Consider the following 13,793-nt stretch of genomic DNA (forward strand, 5'->3'; position numbering starts at 1 on the left):
CCAAAGACAGCTGGGATAGGCTCCAGCACTCCCGCGACCCTTGTGAGGATAAGCGGTATAGATAATGGATGGATGGACGCTGTTGCTGTGGCGATGCGTTCATTTGCGAAAAATAAATGCTGCTTTTGAGGGTCTAAACCTAGGCGAAATCCCATGAAACTGCACACACATCAGGCCTGGCATTAAAAAAAAAAAAAAAATTGACGGTAACTGTCCTATGTGCCAGTACCGCGTGACTTTATAGCTCACGGCTCTAGTTTGTTTTTTTTTTTCTTTGGACGGCTAGTAACTGGGAAGACAAATTCCTTTTTTTTTCCATTCCATTTTTTAACATACTTAGCCAATAAATCTAATTCTGATTGTGTCATTAGCATATTTGATATTACTGACTGGAGATCGCTAAATTTTATTGTTTATACAAGCTATTTAGTTTATTTGTGTTTATTTTTCGATAAAGAAATTAAATGTTTAAGAAGTGTAGTCCACTTGTTTACATATCATGTTTCATGCAACATGGAAAGTTGGATATGTTGAAGTGGAAAAGTCACAGATTTGTTTGCATTATTGTTATAATTTGAACTTTTGTTTGTTTGATTTCTTACTGATTTACAATTTAGTATATGCATATGTTTACACCACACTTGTTTGACTGAATTGTTGAATGTTGTCCTGGTGAATGCTTATAAGACTACATGTCAAAATACTTAGTAAGTTCAAACCTGTAATTGTCGTACAGAAACAAACTATCTTTCATATTAGTCAATGCTTTATTTGACTTTAGCTTAATATCCTATAATCTATAATGAATATGATATTGTTTATTGTAATAAAGATGAATGAATTGCTTGTTCGTTAAAAAAAAATCATTGAAAAGGACCTTGAAAAAAGAGTTGCATGCTCACAATCGCAGTAAGATTTTTTTCCTTAATCATTCAGCTCTTGTTCTGAGTTTCCAAACAGCCTGAGTGAAGCAGTGCGCTGGGAGCGTATTTCAGAATGCACCCATGATGAGGGAACAGGGATTTTACGGGTGACAAGATGTAATGTTCTTGGTAACAAATTTCCCCCCCAAAAAGTAAAATTCACTAGTTTAAGTTATGGCCACAAATGGAAACCCCACAATAGAGTGAAGCTCCAATAACCGAACCGTGAATTAGTGAGGGAAAACTGTATACAATATATATAGATTCTACTGTTCTGTATGGACAGTATATAAAGGTTTGTGTGTGCTTGTGTGTGTTTCTAAGAAATAAATACAGAGCGAAAGAAAGAAAGTTGGTCTCAACCATGGCTTGACCATGCGTCAGGTAAAGCAAATACATGCAATGCACTGAGAAACATTTGTGATTGTAGTATTTACACTTTGATATAGTAAAGAAGAGAAAACAGTAATATAATTACTTTACCACAGTGCTGCACTCAGGGTGGTATTACCTATTTGAATCGGACAGTGAAGGTGAACATGAACTTTCGTCAGAGGAACAGAAGCCACTGAAACAGACTGCCTATCAGGTCAGACACTCTTCTGTAATTGTTACACTTTAATGTTTAATTACACTGAACAGCTTCAACATTCTGACCACTTGCATACTATAATATCTATACAAAAGCTGTTTAAAATATTGGGCCAGCTGATTGACACAGTCGCCACAATGATGCAGTACCATTCTATTCCCCTGCAAACTACAACCACAACTATAAACATATTGTTATTTTAATATCTCTGACAGTGCCAGTCAAAACCAAGCATTTGTATTTCTTTAAAGCTGTTATCTAGTTCTCTGTGGCGTGCGACACAGCAGAGTGTGAGTTTAATTTTCCCATGAGTGAGTAATGAGTAAAATAAATACAAAATAATAATAATAATAAAGGATATCATTATAATGTACAAGTGGTCATATTGTTGTGGCCATTCAGTGTACATGTCACATATTGCATTACAGTGTTTTCAATGATGTAGTGACTTTACTCCCCCAGTTGGCTTATCAGGCGTGGGTGAAAAATGTGAAAAGCGCTTTGAAAGAACAAAGAAATCGAAGATCACCAAGAAGACTTGAAATAGTTGAGGACGAGAGTGCTACACAACAGAATTCCCAAGAGGAGTCTTGCTCAGTGGCAGGTATATATTTTTACACATATTATTCTTAGACATCTCAGCTGGACAGGATTGGTATAGTAAACAGCAGGGGTGGCCAATTCATTTTGCAAAGGGGCCACATGAGAAACAGGAACGAAATTTGATGTTTTATGCATTTACAGAACGATTTTGAAATGTTAATGTACATGTATGTACCTGAACAGATTCTTTCCTAACAGTGCCTTTTAACACGGCAGCAACTTTTCTGATTAAAACGGAACAGAACCAAGAGAAAATAAACAGTACTTATCATAATTTCACTGCCCGCTGCCACTCCAGTTTGTCAGTTAACGTCTACCTTTTATTGCTCTACTTCCACATACCACCTAATTCAGATACCATCATAGCGCCCTCGCCTGTTGAACTCCTCCACCTGCAGTCACATCCTGTTAATGGCAATTGTATTGTAATTCCGGTTAGACCGCCCCTAGCGTTGGAAGAAAAATCCACAGAATAGCCACACCTTTATATAAGTCGAATGGTTCAAAACCTAGAAAAATACTAGCGGCTTTCAGTTCTGAAAATACAGTATTTAGAAAAAGCAAAATGGGCCCTATTTTAAGTGCAGGCTAACTGTGCATGTGTGGAGTTTTCTTTCGTCTTGTATTTGCTAGACTTTGCACATGTAGAAATTGTGTTACAGTTTCATTCCAAATCGGGGGGCATCACTACGGCTACTGACAAGGAGACCGCAGGGCGGAATTTCCTTTGCCGTTTATGTCCAATTCCAGTCGGCGTTTTTTACTGTCGAGCAACGATCAAAAATACAGCGACAAAAATGAATATCATGCCTGCGAGAACAAAGGGACCTAGATGACTAGACGATGCATTTAATTGTATTTCGAAAACGATCTGGAAGGTGGCTGTAAAAGGGTATGTGCATGTTTAGTTTCTTTACACACATATAAGTCAAATAACACCCACACCGCTGCCAAACTAGTTTGCTTGGCAGCAGCAACAAGCTGCATGGTGGATCCTCTCCTCCGTGGTAACAAATACTGTACGTCATTGCAACATGTGACATAAGGGACCGATCACGAGAGAGAATCCGCGTGGCGTTGTATACGCAGCAACAATTGTTGTGTCGGTCACGTGATGCAATGCGGCAGTTGTCGCCCGCGCCACGGGATTATAAAAGAGCCGAAAAAACTAGAGCTGTCAATTTAGCGCATTATTTTTTAAGTTAATCCAACCCCCTTTTGAAGCCGTCAATTTTTTTGACCGTGTGATTAAAGTTTCCATAGCAACCAGCGTCTGCATTGATAAAGCCTGCTGGTCAACATGATCTATACATGTATCTTGAAAAAAAAGCTTGAGAGTAGAGGAGGGCGTTAACATTTGCTTCAAAATATTGACGATGATGAATTGCTCAGCAGACACATGCACGGCTGTGTCCCCCTTAGGGTTGAGCACCCCGGATTCGAGTGGAATCAGTTCCATCATTCCGGTTCACCCGGAACCGTTCAGATTTTAGAATGTCGGTGCTAAGTTTCGATTCCTAGTTAGCCGCGCGGAAGAGCTACGAACAAAGTACGACCGATTAAAAAAAAAAAAAAAAAAAAAAAAAAGTGCGCAGCCTAGGGCTCCTGCCACCGAAGATGCGTAGCAATAGCACCTTAGCTCACCCCCACTCGCGCTCAGCTCCTCAGCTCCTCGGCTCGATTCGTCCTGGCCGGCAAGCGTGGGCAGCAGCGGCAGAGACTCAGGGCGAGCCAATTCCCACAGATCTCCACAGCTGCGCGGCAGCTTCGACACCGCGGTGGCAGCAGTCGCCCTTCACGTGGTCAGTCATCCTGCCCAGGCCCGCCCAGCCGGCTCATTCGTCCGATGCCTAGCCATAGAATGACACAATGCGGCTCATGACCCAAAGTCAGAATCGGCTAAGTACGTCTAATTACAACATTAAACCAACAAGTTCAACACACAAATGCACATATTCAGCTAATATATGTCTTAGATCATACGTAGCTGCAGCATATACACTGTACATACAGATACATCCTATGGTTGCATAGACTGCTTAGATTAGATAGACTTTGATTGCTTGCCCTTAAAATGCGTTGTGTTTGTCATATACATATGTGATGTGTGATGTATTTTGCTGTCCACTATTACCGGTATGTGCATGCAAAATGGCTGCCTTGTAAAAATCACTAATTTTGATTGTTCTGAACGATCAGTCAAATAATCAAGGGGCAGTTCCATGAGTGTACTCAATGAGAAAAGTCACCAAAAGCTTTGAGTAATGCAAGCACAATGGTGTTTCTGTGTAGGTTCAGAGGACAATGATGTGTTTGAAGATCCTCAATTAGAGGAGCCAGAGGAGTCTGGTAAGTTCATATTTCCTTTGGCCTTCCACATTCCATCTTATGCAGGATCTTACCTTACTTCCTCATCAAGTAAAACATTCCTGTCTCTACAAAAATAATATGACCTCTCTTGATTGATAGTGAGGGATGCATTACATGGCATTCAGAATTTTTATGAATATTCGATTTCAGTTTAATTAACATCACATTCTTCATCATACTGGGGATTTTTTTGCATAGGTAAGTTCACCTGTTTTGATTACTGATATCAATCTCAGACAGTTCTGATCATTAGTTTGACAGGCGAGTGTAACTAAGGAAAAATTGCTTTAGAAAATTGTTGCATATTCCACAAAGGTTTAATCGAGGGAACTGAACACTTTTTGGCTATGTTTTCACTGCAGCTCAATTCAAATTTTTTTGCCATTATGCGATGTATCTGATTTTCATGTATCCGATTTTCAATCAGTATCACAACCGTCTGTGAATCTGCGAAGTTGTGATAACAGTGTTGATTTTATATTTGACTTTAATGTAATCCCACTAGAAAAATAAAGCATAATGTAAACATTTTTGGTGATGGTTGTGATTCAGCCACGCAGATGGTTCACTTGTTTCAAGCGTCAATGATGTGACATCTTTAGTACACGTCTCCATAAAATGAAGAGATCGAGGAGGGTCGCCTCATTTCCCCAAAATATCTCTACCTCCTGCCGCCTCGCTCCTCTGTCTATCGGAAATGATAGAATGAGCCCCTACAAGCTGGACCATATTTACTTCAGTAAACACTGTGCTACATAACGTCCTTTTTTTAGTGTGTACCACTTGATGTCGTGCTTTGTGAGCATGCGTGTCACATGACAGACACATTCTGTTCACATTAGAAGTCACATTTGTTTTTGTAATGGGAACAAGTACAGAAAAACATTGGATTTAACAAAAAATACAAATTGGGCGTTATGCCCTGCAGTGTGAATTAGGGGTGCCAAGATTAGTCCACTAATTACGATGACGTCGACGATCTGAATCATCGACAATTAATTTAAGTCGTCGATGAATCGTTTATTTATATATTAATTTATTTGCCGCATTGCTTTTCTCTTGAAACAGCCTTGTCTCGCGCTTTTCCTGCTGGCTGGTTGCTTGCCAAGGGCGCACATGCGCAGTCGCAGTCATCCAGGTCTTCGTGATCTACACAGAAACATTGTGGGCACCCACAAATACTTAGGATGCAAACCTCCCTTTCCTGGCAGCACGATGGGGATTCTCGATAATTGAGAAAGGAAGCACGTTGTGGCTGATGCCTTTTTTCATTTCTGACACGTTCAGTCGCGTCTGAAAGCTGGTTGTAGTTAGCACACACACACACACACACACACCGGTTACGGTGTGCGTTTGATGTCCACGGACACGATGTCCTTTTTGCTACGCTAACATATTGTAATGTCTAATATGGATTAAGGAGGCATTAGTCAGCAAACGCGCATTTTTAGCAACAACAACAGTGTGTGTATGCTGTGTTTGACATCGAAGCAGAAAGATCTCTCGCCAACGGAGTGATGCATTCAACAGAAATTCCAGTACTCAAAGTAACAAAACATGACATATTTGCCACAAGCCCTCATTGGCATCACATAACAATAAAACACATAATTATGTTTCTTGCAATATATGTTATAGTGCTAACAATAAAAATATGTTCCTCCTAATAGTTAAAGATTTTTTTTCCCTGTTGCATTGATTGTGCAGACCAATTTACTACTATTAAATTACCTGCATTTATTAGTGAAGAAAGACAAAACGTTTGGGATAAAGGTTAAATGAAAACAAAATTTAAAACCAATACAAGTGCTTATTTTAGTTTTCTTTAGCGCAGTGCTTTTTCCTAAATTACTCCTTTGATTTCACGTCCTTCTACATACAAAAATGCTTTTTGTATTTACCGGTATAGATAGTTTCATAGGATTAGTGCAACTCTGCAAAGTGTATAGTTTTAGTTTCATTTTAAAGTGCACGAAACAATTGCAACCAAAACCTTTAAAGCCACAATATTGACTTCAATTTAAGCTGCACCATCATTTAAGAACATCTTAGAACTGCTGGTACAAGCTGAAAAGTTGAATGTTGTATCAATCATTAATTTGTACATACATAAAGAATCAAGCTGTAAACTAGTTATGGTTACATAAGAGCAGCTGCTTGCTGGTGCGACACGCTGCAATTTACATATGATCCGATTAGTCGACTAATCGCTACTACTGTTGGTGATTAGTCAACGACCAAAATAATGGTTTGTGACAGCCCTAGCGTGAATGTAGCCTTTGTTTGTTGAAGATGTTTCACGTGTAATCCAAAAGGGTTCTTCAGTTCTTAGAAGAAACCTAAAGAAAGTCAAGCCGTAGTCTCATTTTTACTACACGCACCCACTCCGACCCCAAAACCGGGCAATCCTCAGATCCATACATATAGTTGAGGCCGCAAACACTCATAAATCACCAATTTTGGCCCGACCAGCATTGAAAATTGGGTTGCAGTGCTGGCTGATGTATTGGGCTAAGATAATACAGATAACATGGAAGTACTGCAAGGCCCTCTGTCCATACGGCCCCCAGGATAGGCATACCTAGGATAAAGAAGCCTGTTTTTTTTCAGGGGCCACTCAGAGTTCGGCCGACAGTTGCCCATCCCTGTCCCAGATAAATAGACTTCTGGATGATTGGTTGAGGTCCACCATGTCCCAACAAGGCTGGGACATCAGCAAGGAGGTGACTTAGTGATGTTTTGGGATGAAATAGTTCAGGGTGCAGGACATTGTTCCCCCTAAGCTGCGCGTGTGTGTAATTGTGCACTGCTCTCACCATTTGTGCCATCGTAGCAGAATCCAAGGGCAGCCGCAGAGGTTGTGATGCCGAAGCCAAGTCATAGGGCAGCCGAAGGCCTTGCACCGCCGGAGCAGAATCAGAGGGCAGTCGAAGGCCTTGTGCCATCGTAACAGAATCCAAGGGCAGCCTCAGAGGTTGCGCTGCCAGAGCCATCGTAGCAGAATCAAAGGGCAGCCGCAGAGGTTGCGCTGCCGAAACCGAGTCAGAGGGCAGCCGAAGATGTTGCGCCGCCATAACAGAGTCTGGTGGTGCTGAGGAACTAGGATAGGGGCCTGCATTTGCTGAGGTGCCAGGAAGAGGGCCTGGCACTGAAGAGGAACCAACATGGGAGCCTGTAGTTACCGAGGTGCCGGGAAGAGGGCTTGGCAATGCAGAGGAGCCGGCATGAGAGCCTGTAGTTGCCGAGGTGCCGGGAAGAGGGCATGGCACTGCTGAGGCACCGGGTGCAGAGGAGCTGGCATGGGAGCCTGTAGTTGCCGAGGTGCCAGGAAGAGAGCCTGGCACTGCAGAGGAACCGGCATGGGAGCCTATAGTTACTGCGGTGCCGGGAAGAGGGCTTGGCACTGCAGAGGAGCCAGCATGAGAGCCTGTAGTTGCCGAGGTGCCGGGAAGGGGGCATGGCACTGCTGAGGCACCGGGTGCAGAGGAGCTGGCATGGGAGCCTGTAGTTTCCGAGGTGCCGGGAAGAGGGCATGGCACTGCTGAGTCACCGGGTTCAGATGAGCTGGCATGGGAGCCTGTAGTTGCCGAGGTGCCGGGAAGAGGGCCTGGCACTGCACAGGAACCGGCATGGGACCCTGTAGTTACCAAGGTGCCGGGAAGATGGCTTGGCACTGCAGAGGAGCCGGCATGAGAGCCTGTACTTGCCGAAGTGCCGGGAAGAGGGCCTGGCACTGCAGAGGAACCGGCATGGGAGCCTGTTGTTACCGAGGTGCCGGGAATAGAGCTTGGCACTGCACAGTAACCGGCATGGGAGCCTGTAGTTGTCGAGGTGCCGGGAAGGGGATCTGGCATTGCTGAGGCATCAGGACGGGGGCCCGCATTTACTAAGGCGCCGGGAAGGGGCCCTGCCTCATCAGCCTGCCACCATAGAGGTTGGGACGCACACGAGACACGAGGGATTGGGAGTACAGATAGTGAGGAATGTAAACTAGAAGAAACGGGATGAACGGGACTAGGTGAAGAAGTACGCAGTGAACGAGGTGTCGAAAAAGGTGGGGAGTGTAGTGGCTTGGGTAAAGGTTCATAATGATGTGACTTGGAAAAAGCTGAGGAGGAACCAGAAACTCTACTTGGACACCTACGTTGGCCACCCCGCGGGGGTCCCGTGTAAATGGCCAACCGGGCAGCCAAAGTAGGGTCTGAAGGGAAGGGTTCAGTGGTGGACACTAAGGGTACAGGTTTGGAATGACGCGACTTGGAAATAGCGGACTTACGGGAGGAACCAGAACCTCTACTCGGGCGTCTACATTGGCCACCCCGCGGTGGTCCCGTGTAAATGGACCAACCGGGCGCCCAAGCTAGGGTCTGACTGAAAGTGTTCTGGAGTGGACACTAAGCAATCATCATCAGAAAAATGTGACAAAAATTGGCAAGGACTTGAATAGTGACTTGGGGACAGACTCGGAAAACCAAAATCAGTGTCAAAATCTGAAACGGAAACTAAGGGATCATCATCATACAAAAACTGAGGAGGGCTTGAAAAATCAGGAAGCTCAAAATCAACGTCAGAATCAAAGTCAGAAAGGAGATTAACCAAATCATGGACATCTTCACAGTCAGAAAAATTGGAGTCTAAAAACAGAGCATCGGCTGTTAAACTAGAAGGGGACTGTACAAAATTAGGACAAGTAGGTGGCAAAGATGAGAGAGAAATGGACACGAAGCGTTTGGGGGCAGACCGGGACTTGCGACGGCTTGAGCGACCCATCGTGAAGGAGCGACACGAGAGGTTCCCAGTGAAAAGGCAAAGCAGACACCCGGTGAGACAATCACTACCTGATTGGAGGTGGAGGGATGTTTAGGAGCAGGTGGTGATGTCTTTGGCTTGAGGGATTGTGTCTGCTGGGTCCATGACAGGTCAGTACGTTCTGCCATGTGTGGATCTGGATTCGGACCCATTCGCAGATATGACACGGAGGTTGAAGAGTAAAAAGTATTCATCAAGAAAAATACAAAGTAACAACAGAGATCAGGACTGGAAGAGAGTTTGCATCCTCACTCCAAGAAGGTTTGACGTACTGACAATGTGTCACTGTCTAACTCAAAGTTTTAAACTGTAAGACTTAAGGCCTATATGACATCATAAAGGACACAGCATAAAAGGACCATAGCAACTACAGAGCAACTGATACATCACGTAAACAACCAGTCATAACAATTTACTCCACCTCTTGCCCAAAGAGCTAGCCACCCCCAACCCGGAAAATGGACAATGAGACCATATAATAATAATTTGGAATAGCATATTTATTATTTTCTGAATTTCAAATTAAACGGATGAAATTTTAACTTTTCCTTCGCTTCTCATTGGCTCACTACCTGTTAGAGGGAGGTGATGCTGGAGGGAGGTGGGCCATCCATTCATTCATCCATTATCTATACCACTTGTCCTCACAAGGGTCGCGGGCGTGCTGGAACCTATCCCAGCTGTCTTCGGGCAGTAAGCGGGAGACATCCTGAATTGGTTGCCAGCCAATCGCAGGAGGTGGCCCATATAAACATATATTATTATTATAGTGGACCATGTTCCATTGCCGCGATGGCCAACTGGAGATATGGCCGTAATGTAGTCGATGCTTGATTTGGTGTCAATCCCAAAACCCGTTGGTGGACAACGGCGGTAAAGGATGCAGTTGGGCCAAAAAAGGAGTCCTATTCTGCCTTTTTGGCTGGTGCCATCCAATGGGTATTGGCTGGCCAATCGGAATGCAGCTTCAGCGGTCACGAGGAAAAACGCGGGTATGGGAGTTTAAAGTGTAAATGACACGAAGAATGTTACCCTCGAAATTTTTTTAAAGGGAAAGTCAACGCAAACATTTTTTTTTTCAAGAAGATGTTCTATGCAAGCCCACTAGTTGAAACAGGACACTCTGATAAATATTGCGTTTGTGGAATAAGTGTTAATCCACTTGTTTTTAGCTATCTCTTGGGGCGGCCATTTTATCTTCTGTCGACTGAAAATGTCATCACAACTGCTCACAATGACCAATCACGGCTCAGATGCAGAAAACAGGTCAGCCGTGATTGGTCGTTGTGACCAGTTGTGATAACATTTTCAGTCGACAGAAGACAAAATGGCCGCCCCCAGAAATGGCTAAAAATTAGTGCATTTTGCTGCTTAACTTATATTCCACAAACGCGCGATTTTGCCGCGCCTGGAAGATTTTCAAAGTGTAATTCTAATTCAAGGAAATACTCGGTTATTGTGTATCAATTCGAGAAACCGTTCATTGTGACATGGATACTATGTTTAACACTACATCAAAATTTGTATCGTGTCCCATACACTTTCAGGAGGTTAAGTGAACGAGTCGAGACCTGGGGAATCTAGCGCAGGTTGTAGTCAGTGGTGCGGGGTGATCCTCCTCCAGCAAGGTGGGTTTCAAGCGGTCAATAGATACCTCATAGCCCTGGAATTCAACCTAGGACACAGCTAAAATGCACTTGTACTTGCATTTTCCAGAAGCTGCACAACGGCACACACAGGGTTTTGGTGTTCCTTTTTGCTTTTGGAATAGATCAGGATTTCGTCGACACATATGCTGTAGATGTCGCTGAATACCTTATCCATTATCCATTGAAAGGTGGCGGTGCTGTTCCTCCAGCCTGTAGAAGAAGAAGGTAGGTCTTGGCGATGTCATCTGGTTTTACGGGGACCTGAAAGTACCCCTTTAGTAGGTCCATATTGGAGAAGACTGTGTTCAACTGGGACGTTAGGTCAGCCATGTTGGGCAGCAGGTAATGGTCGGACTCGGTTTGGAGGTTCACTCTGCAAAAGTCTCCACAGGACCTCCAGAATCCAATGGGCTTCTTCACCATGTGTAGAGTGGACTGGACGCCTTCTGGCACAGGCCCATCCGATCCATCTCCGAGAAGGCCTGTTGGGCGATTCGTAGCTTTTTGGCAGACAGGCATTGGAATTTGGAATGGAACGATAGTCCAGATAGTTGTAGACACTGTGCTTGGCTGCTTGACCAGGCCAACAAGTTTTGGCTTGAACACACCCGGGAAATCTTTGTAGATTGTGGTCATAATAATCACCTGTTGCAGTGGCACAGGTGTTGATGGAGTCTGTACTGCCATGACAGGTCTTAGCAGTGTGGTCTTATAATTGTCTATGATAAGCAACCAGTGGTTTCCAACATCACTAATTGATAACGGTGAGCAAGGAAGTCAGCTCCCAGAAGCGACGTCTGTATGTCGGAAATGATGAATTACCGGGTGTAGTGGCATCCGGCCAACTTGATTAGAATCGTGTGTAAACCGTACGTGGCGATTTTGGTCCCATTGGTAGTGATGAGTTTCATCCGGTTTGGGTCGTTTGGTACTAGGCCAGTGTTGGTCGTCTGGTCCGGCGAGGTAGGTCGACTGAATCATGCCCTTGTCGACCAGAAATTTACATCCGGACAGGGTGTCAGTGAGGTCGAACAGCCTGCCATGTGGCGGAACGACGGCCAAGTGTATAGAATTGTTACTGGCCGTTCTACTATTTTATCGTCCATTTATAGCCAGCTGAGCAGCTGCAAGCGGAGGCACAGAATTTGTCATGGTAAAAGCAATTATCAGACGACAGCAGCTGTCCTCGGCACGGGCCTATTTGTCTTGCGTTAGTCTTCGTCAGACGATGAAGATGTATGGCAGCGGCTTGGTCAGCAGCGGCTTGGTCAGCAGCGGCTTGGTCAGCAGCGGCTTGGTCAGCAGCGGCTTGGTCAGCAGCGGCTTGGTCAGCAGCGGCTTGGTCAGCGACTGCGGGGAATGGGGTTGGTTTGTGAGACGTTCGCAGCGTTAATCAGGATGTAAACCCGCTTGACGAGTTGGGCTATCTTGAGGGTGTCAGGAAAGACGGCTTTTCCAAGGATGGCAGCGTCTGAAGTCAGAGCTCGCGCATCACATCAACATCTTTGTACTTGTTGGTTGACGGGTCGGTGATGGGGATACAAACGAGTCCTTTCATTTCATTCCATAAATGGTGGGTGGTCCTGACACCGAGCAGCTGTAGCAGGAACCGGAGCAGAAGCTGGACTTAGCGCTTGGCGTAAGGCTGAACTCTCCCAGCAGATATGCTTTTAAATCAACATACAGTATTTGATCTCGCGCGGCTGGTCATGGAATCACGCCAAAAGCAGACTGCAGCATACTGACTCAGGGATGTACTCTAATACATAATCAGCCTTCGTCGGTCACCTTGCGTACATGAATATACCTTTGCGTGGCATAACCAGCAGATCGGTTCTTGTGTGGAGAACAGCAATAGCTTCATGGCGATGGCGTGGATAGTTGAAGCTTAAGGCTAGCCCATGTGTATTTCGGTCATCGTGGTGTAAGTTGTTAAATGCTCCGAATCACCAATTCTAAGGAGACAAAGTGAACGAGTCGAGAACTGTAGCGTAACTGATTTATTTCACATGGATCAGCAGCATTTATATACAAACAAGGCGGACGTAAGAGACGCAATTGTCTCGGAGTGATCCCATTGATCAGCTTTCCGGGATGTTTACTGGCTTGTTACTTCGCGCTCAGCTTCTGGGACTTTGATGGCAGAAACAGCAGAACAACAAACTCGTGCAGGAGGAGGTTGGTGAGTGAGGCCATGGAAAACGTCTTCCGGGTGGCCTCGAAGAAATTCTGGTCCACCAGCTGGCATCTCGGGAGGGGGAAGAAGTATGATTTAAGCAGCAAAACTTAGCCAAGTTGGCTAAAAACGGTTGGATTTTGCTGCTTAACTCATATTCCACAAACGCAATATTAATCAGAATGCCTTGTTTCAACTAGTGGGCCTGCATCGAACATTTTTGAAAAAAAATGTTTGGGTTGACTTCCCCTTTAAGTGAGGGGAGACAGTTCTGTTTCAGCCACTTCATGAACTTCTGTGCCTTTGCTAGAATGAAGACAATGCACCCCAGGAGATGCAAAACTCTAAGATCATCATGCTGTACGAAAACAAGAGTGACAGAAATAATTACCGTGGCATATCACTATGTAGATCTGACCCGACTACAAGTCCTTGCCAGCCACATTCTTCCAGAGTCCCTGTGTGGCTTCATGGCAGAGCAATCCACGGTCAACATGATTTTCCCTGTTTGACTTTAGCTTCAACAGAAATACAGTGAACAGCAGATTCTACTGTGCATCGCCTTAATTGATCTAATCAAGGTGTTTGACCTTATGAGTAGAAGGGGTTCTGTTCGAACTGCTGAGGGAAATTGGCTGCCCGCCAAAGCTATTCAATATTGTCTCCTTCCA

At 44.5% G+C, this 13,793-nt stretch overlaps 2 protein-coding genes across 12 annotated transcripts in view; one reads left to right on the forward strand and one right to left on the reverse strand.

The window, feature by feature from the left end:
* The window catches only part of LOC147139379 (uncharacterized), a 79,233-nt gene extending 69,319 nt beyond the window's left edge, over positions 1-9,914 (reverse strand). For 4 of the 6 annotated variants that reach the window (XM_086044441.1, XM_086044438.1, XM_086044436.1 and 1 more), the window contains exons 1-2: positions 7,305-9,914; positions 3,763-3,968 (exon numbers count right to left, since the gene is read on the reverse strand). In XM_086044441.1, coding sequence (XP_085900567.1) covers positions 3,954-3,968; positions 7,305-8,342 — 1,053 coding nt within the window. In that variant the 5' untranslated portion in view covers positions 8,343-9,914 and the 3' untranslated portion in view covers positions 3,763-3,953. Of the gene's footprint in view, positions 1-3,752; positions 3,969-7,304 lie in introns of all 6 variants that reach the window. The other 2 variants (XM_086044439.1, XM_086044437.1) reach the window with 1 other exon arrangement.
* The window catches only part of piezo1 (piezo type mechanosensitive ion channel component 1 (Er blood group)), a 260,505-nt gene that overhangs the window by 152,501 nt on the left and 94,211 nt on the right, over positions 1-13,793 (forward strand). For all 6 annotated transcript variants that reach the window (XM_086044430.1, XM_086044431.1, XM_086044432.1 and 3 more), the window contains 4 exons: positions 1,248-1,307; positions 1,412-1,512; positions 1,978-2,119; positions 4,411-4,467. In XM_086044430.1, coding sequence (XP_085900556.1) covers positions 1,248-1,307; positions 1,412-1,512; positions 1,978-2,119; positions 4,411-4,467 — 360 coding nt within the window. The remainder of the gene's footprint in view (positions 1-1,247; positions 1,308-1,411; positions 1,513-1,977; positions 2,120-4,410; positions 4,468-13,793) is intronic.

Source organism: Filicampus tigris, chromosome 11, assembly GCF_054856515.1.
Source record: "Filicampus tigris isolate MCC_2025a chromosome 11, RoL_Ftig_1.0, whole genome shotgun sequence".
NCBI lineage: Eukaryota > Metazoa > Chordata > Actinopteri > Syngnathiformes > Syngnathidae > Filicampus > Filicampus tigris.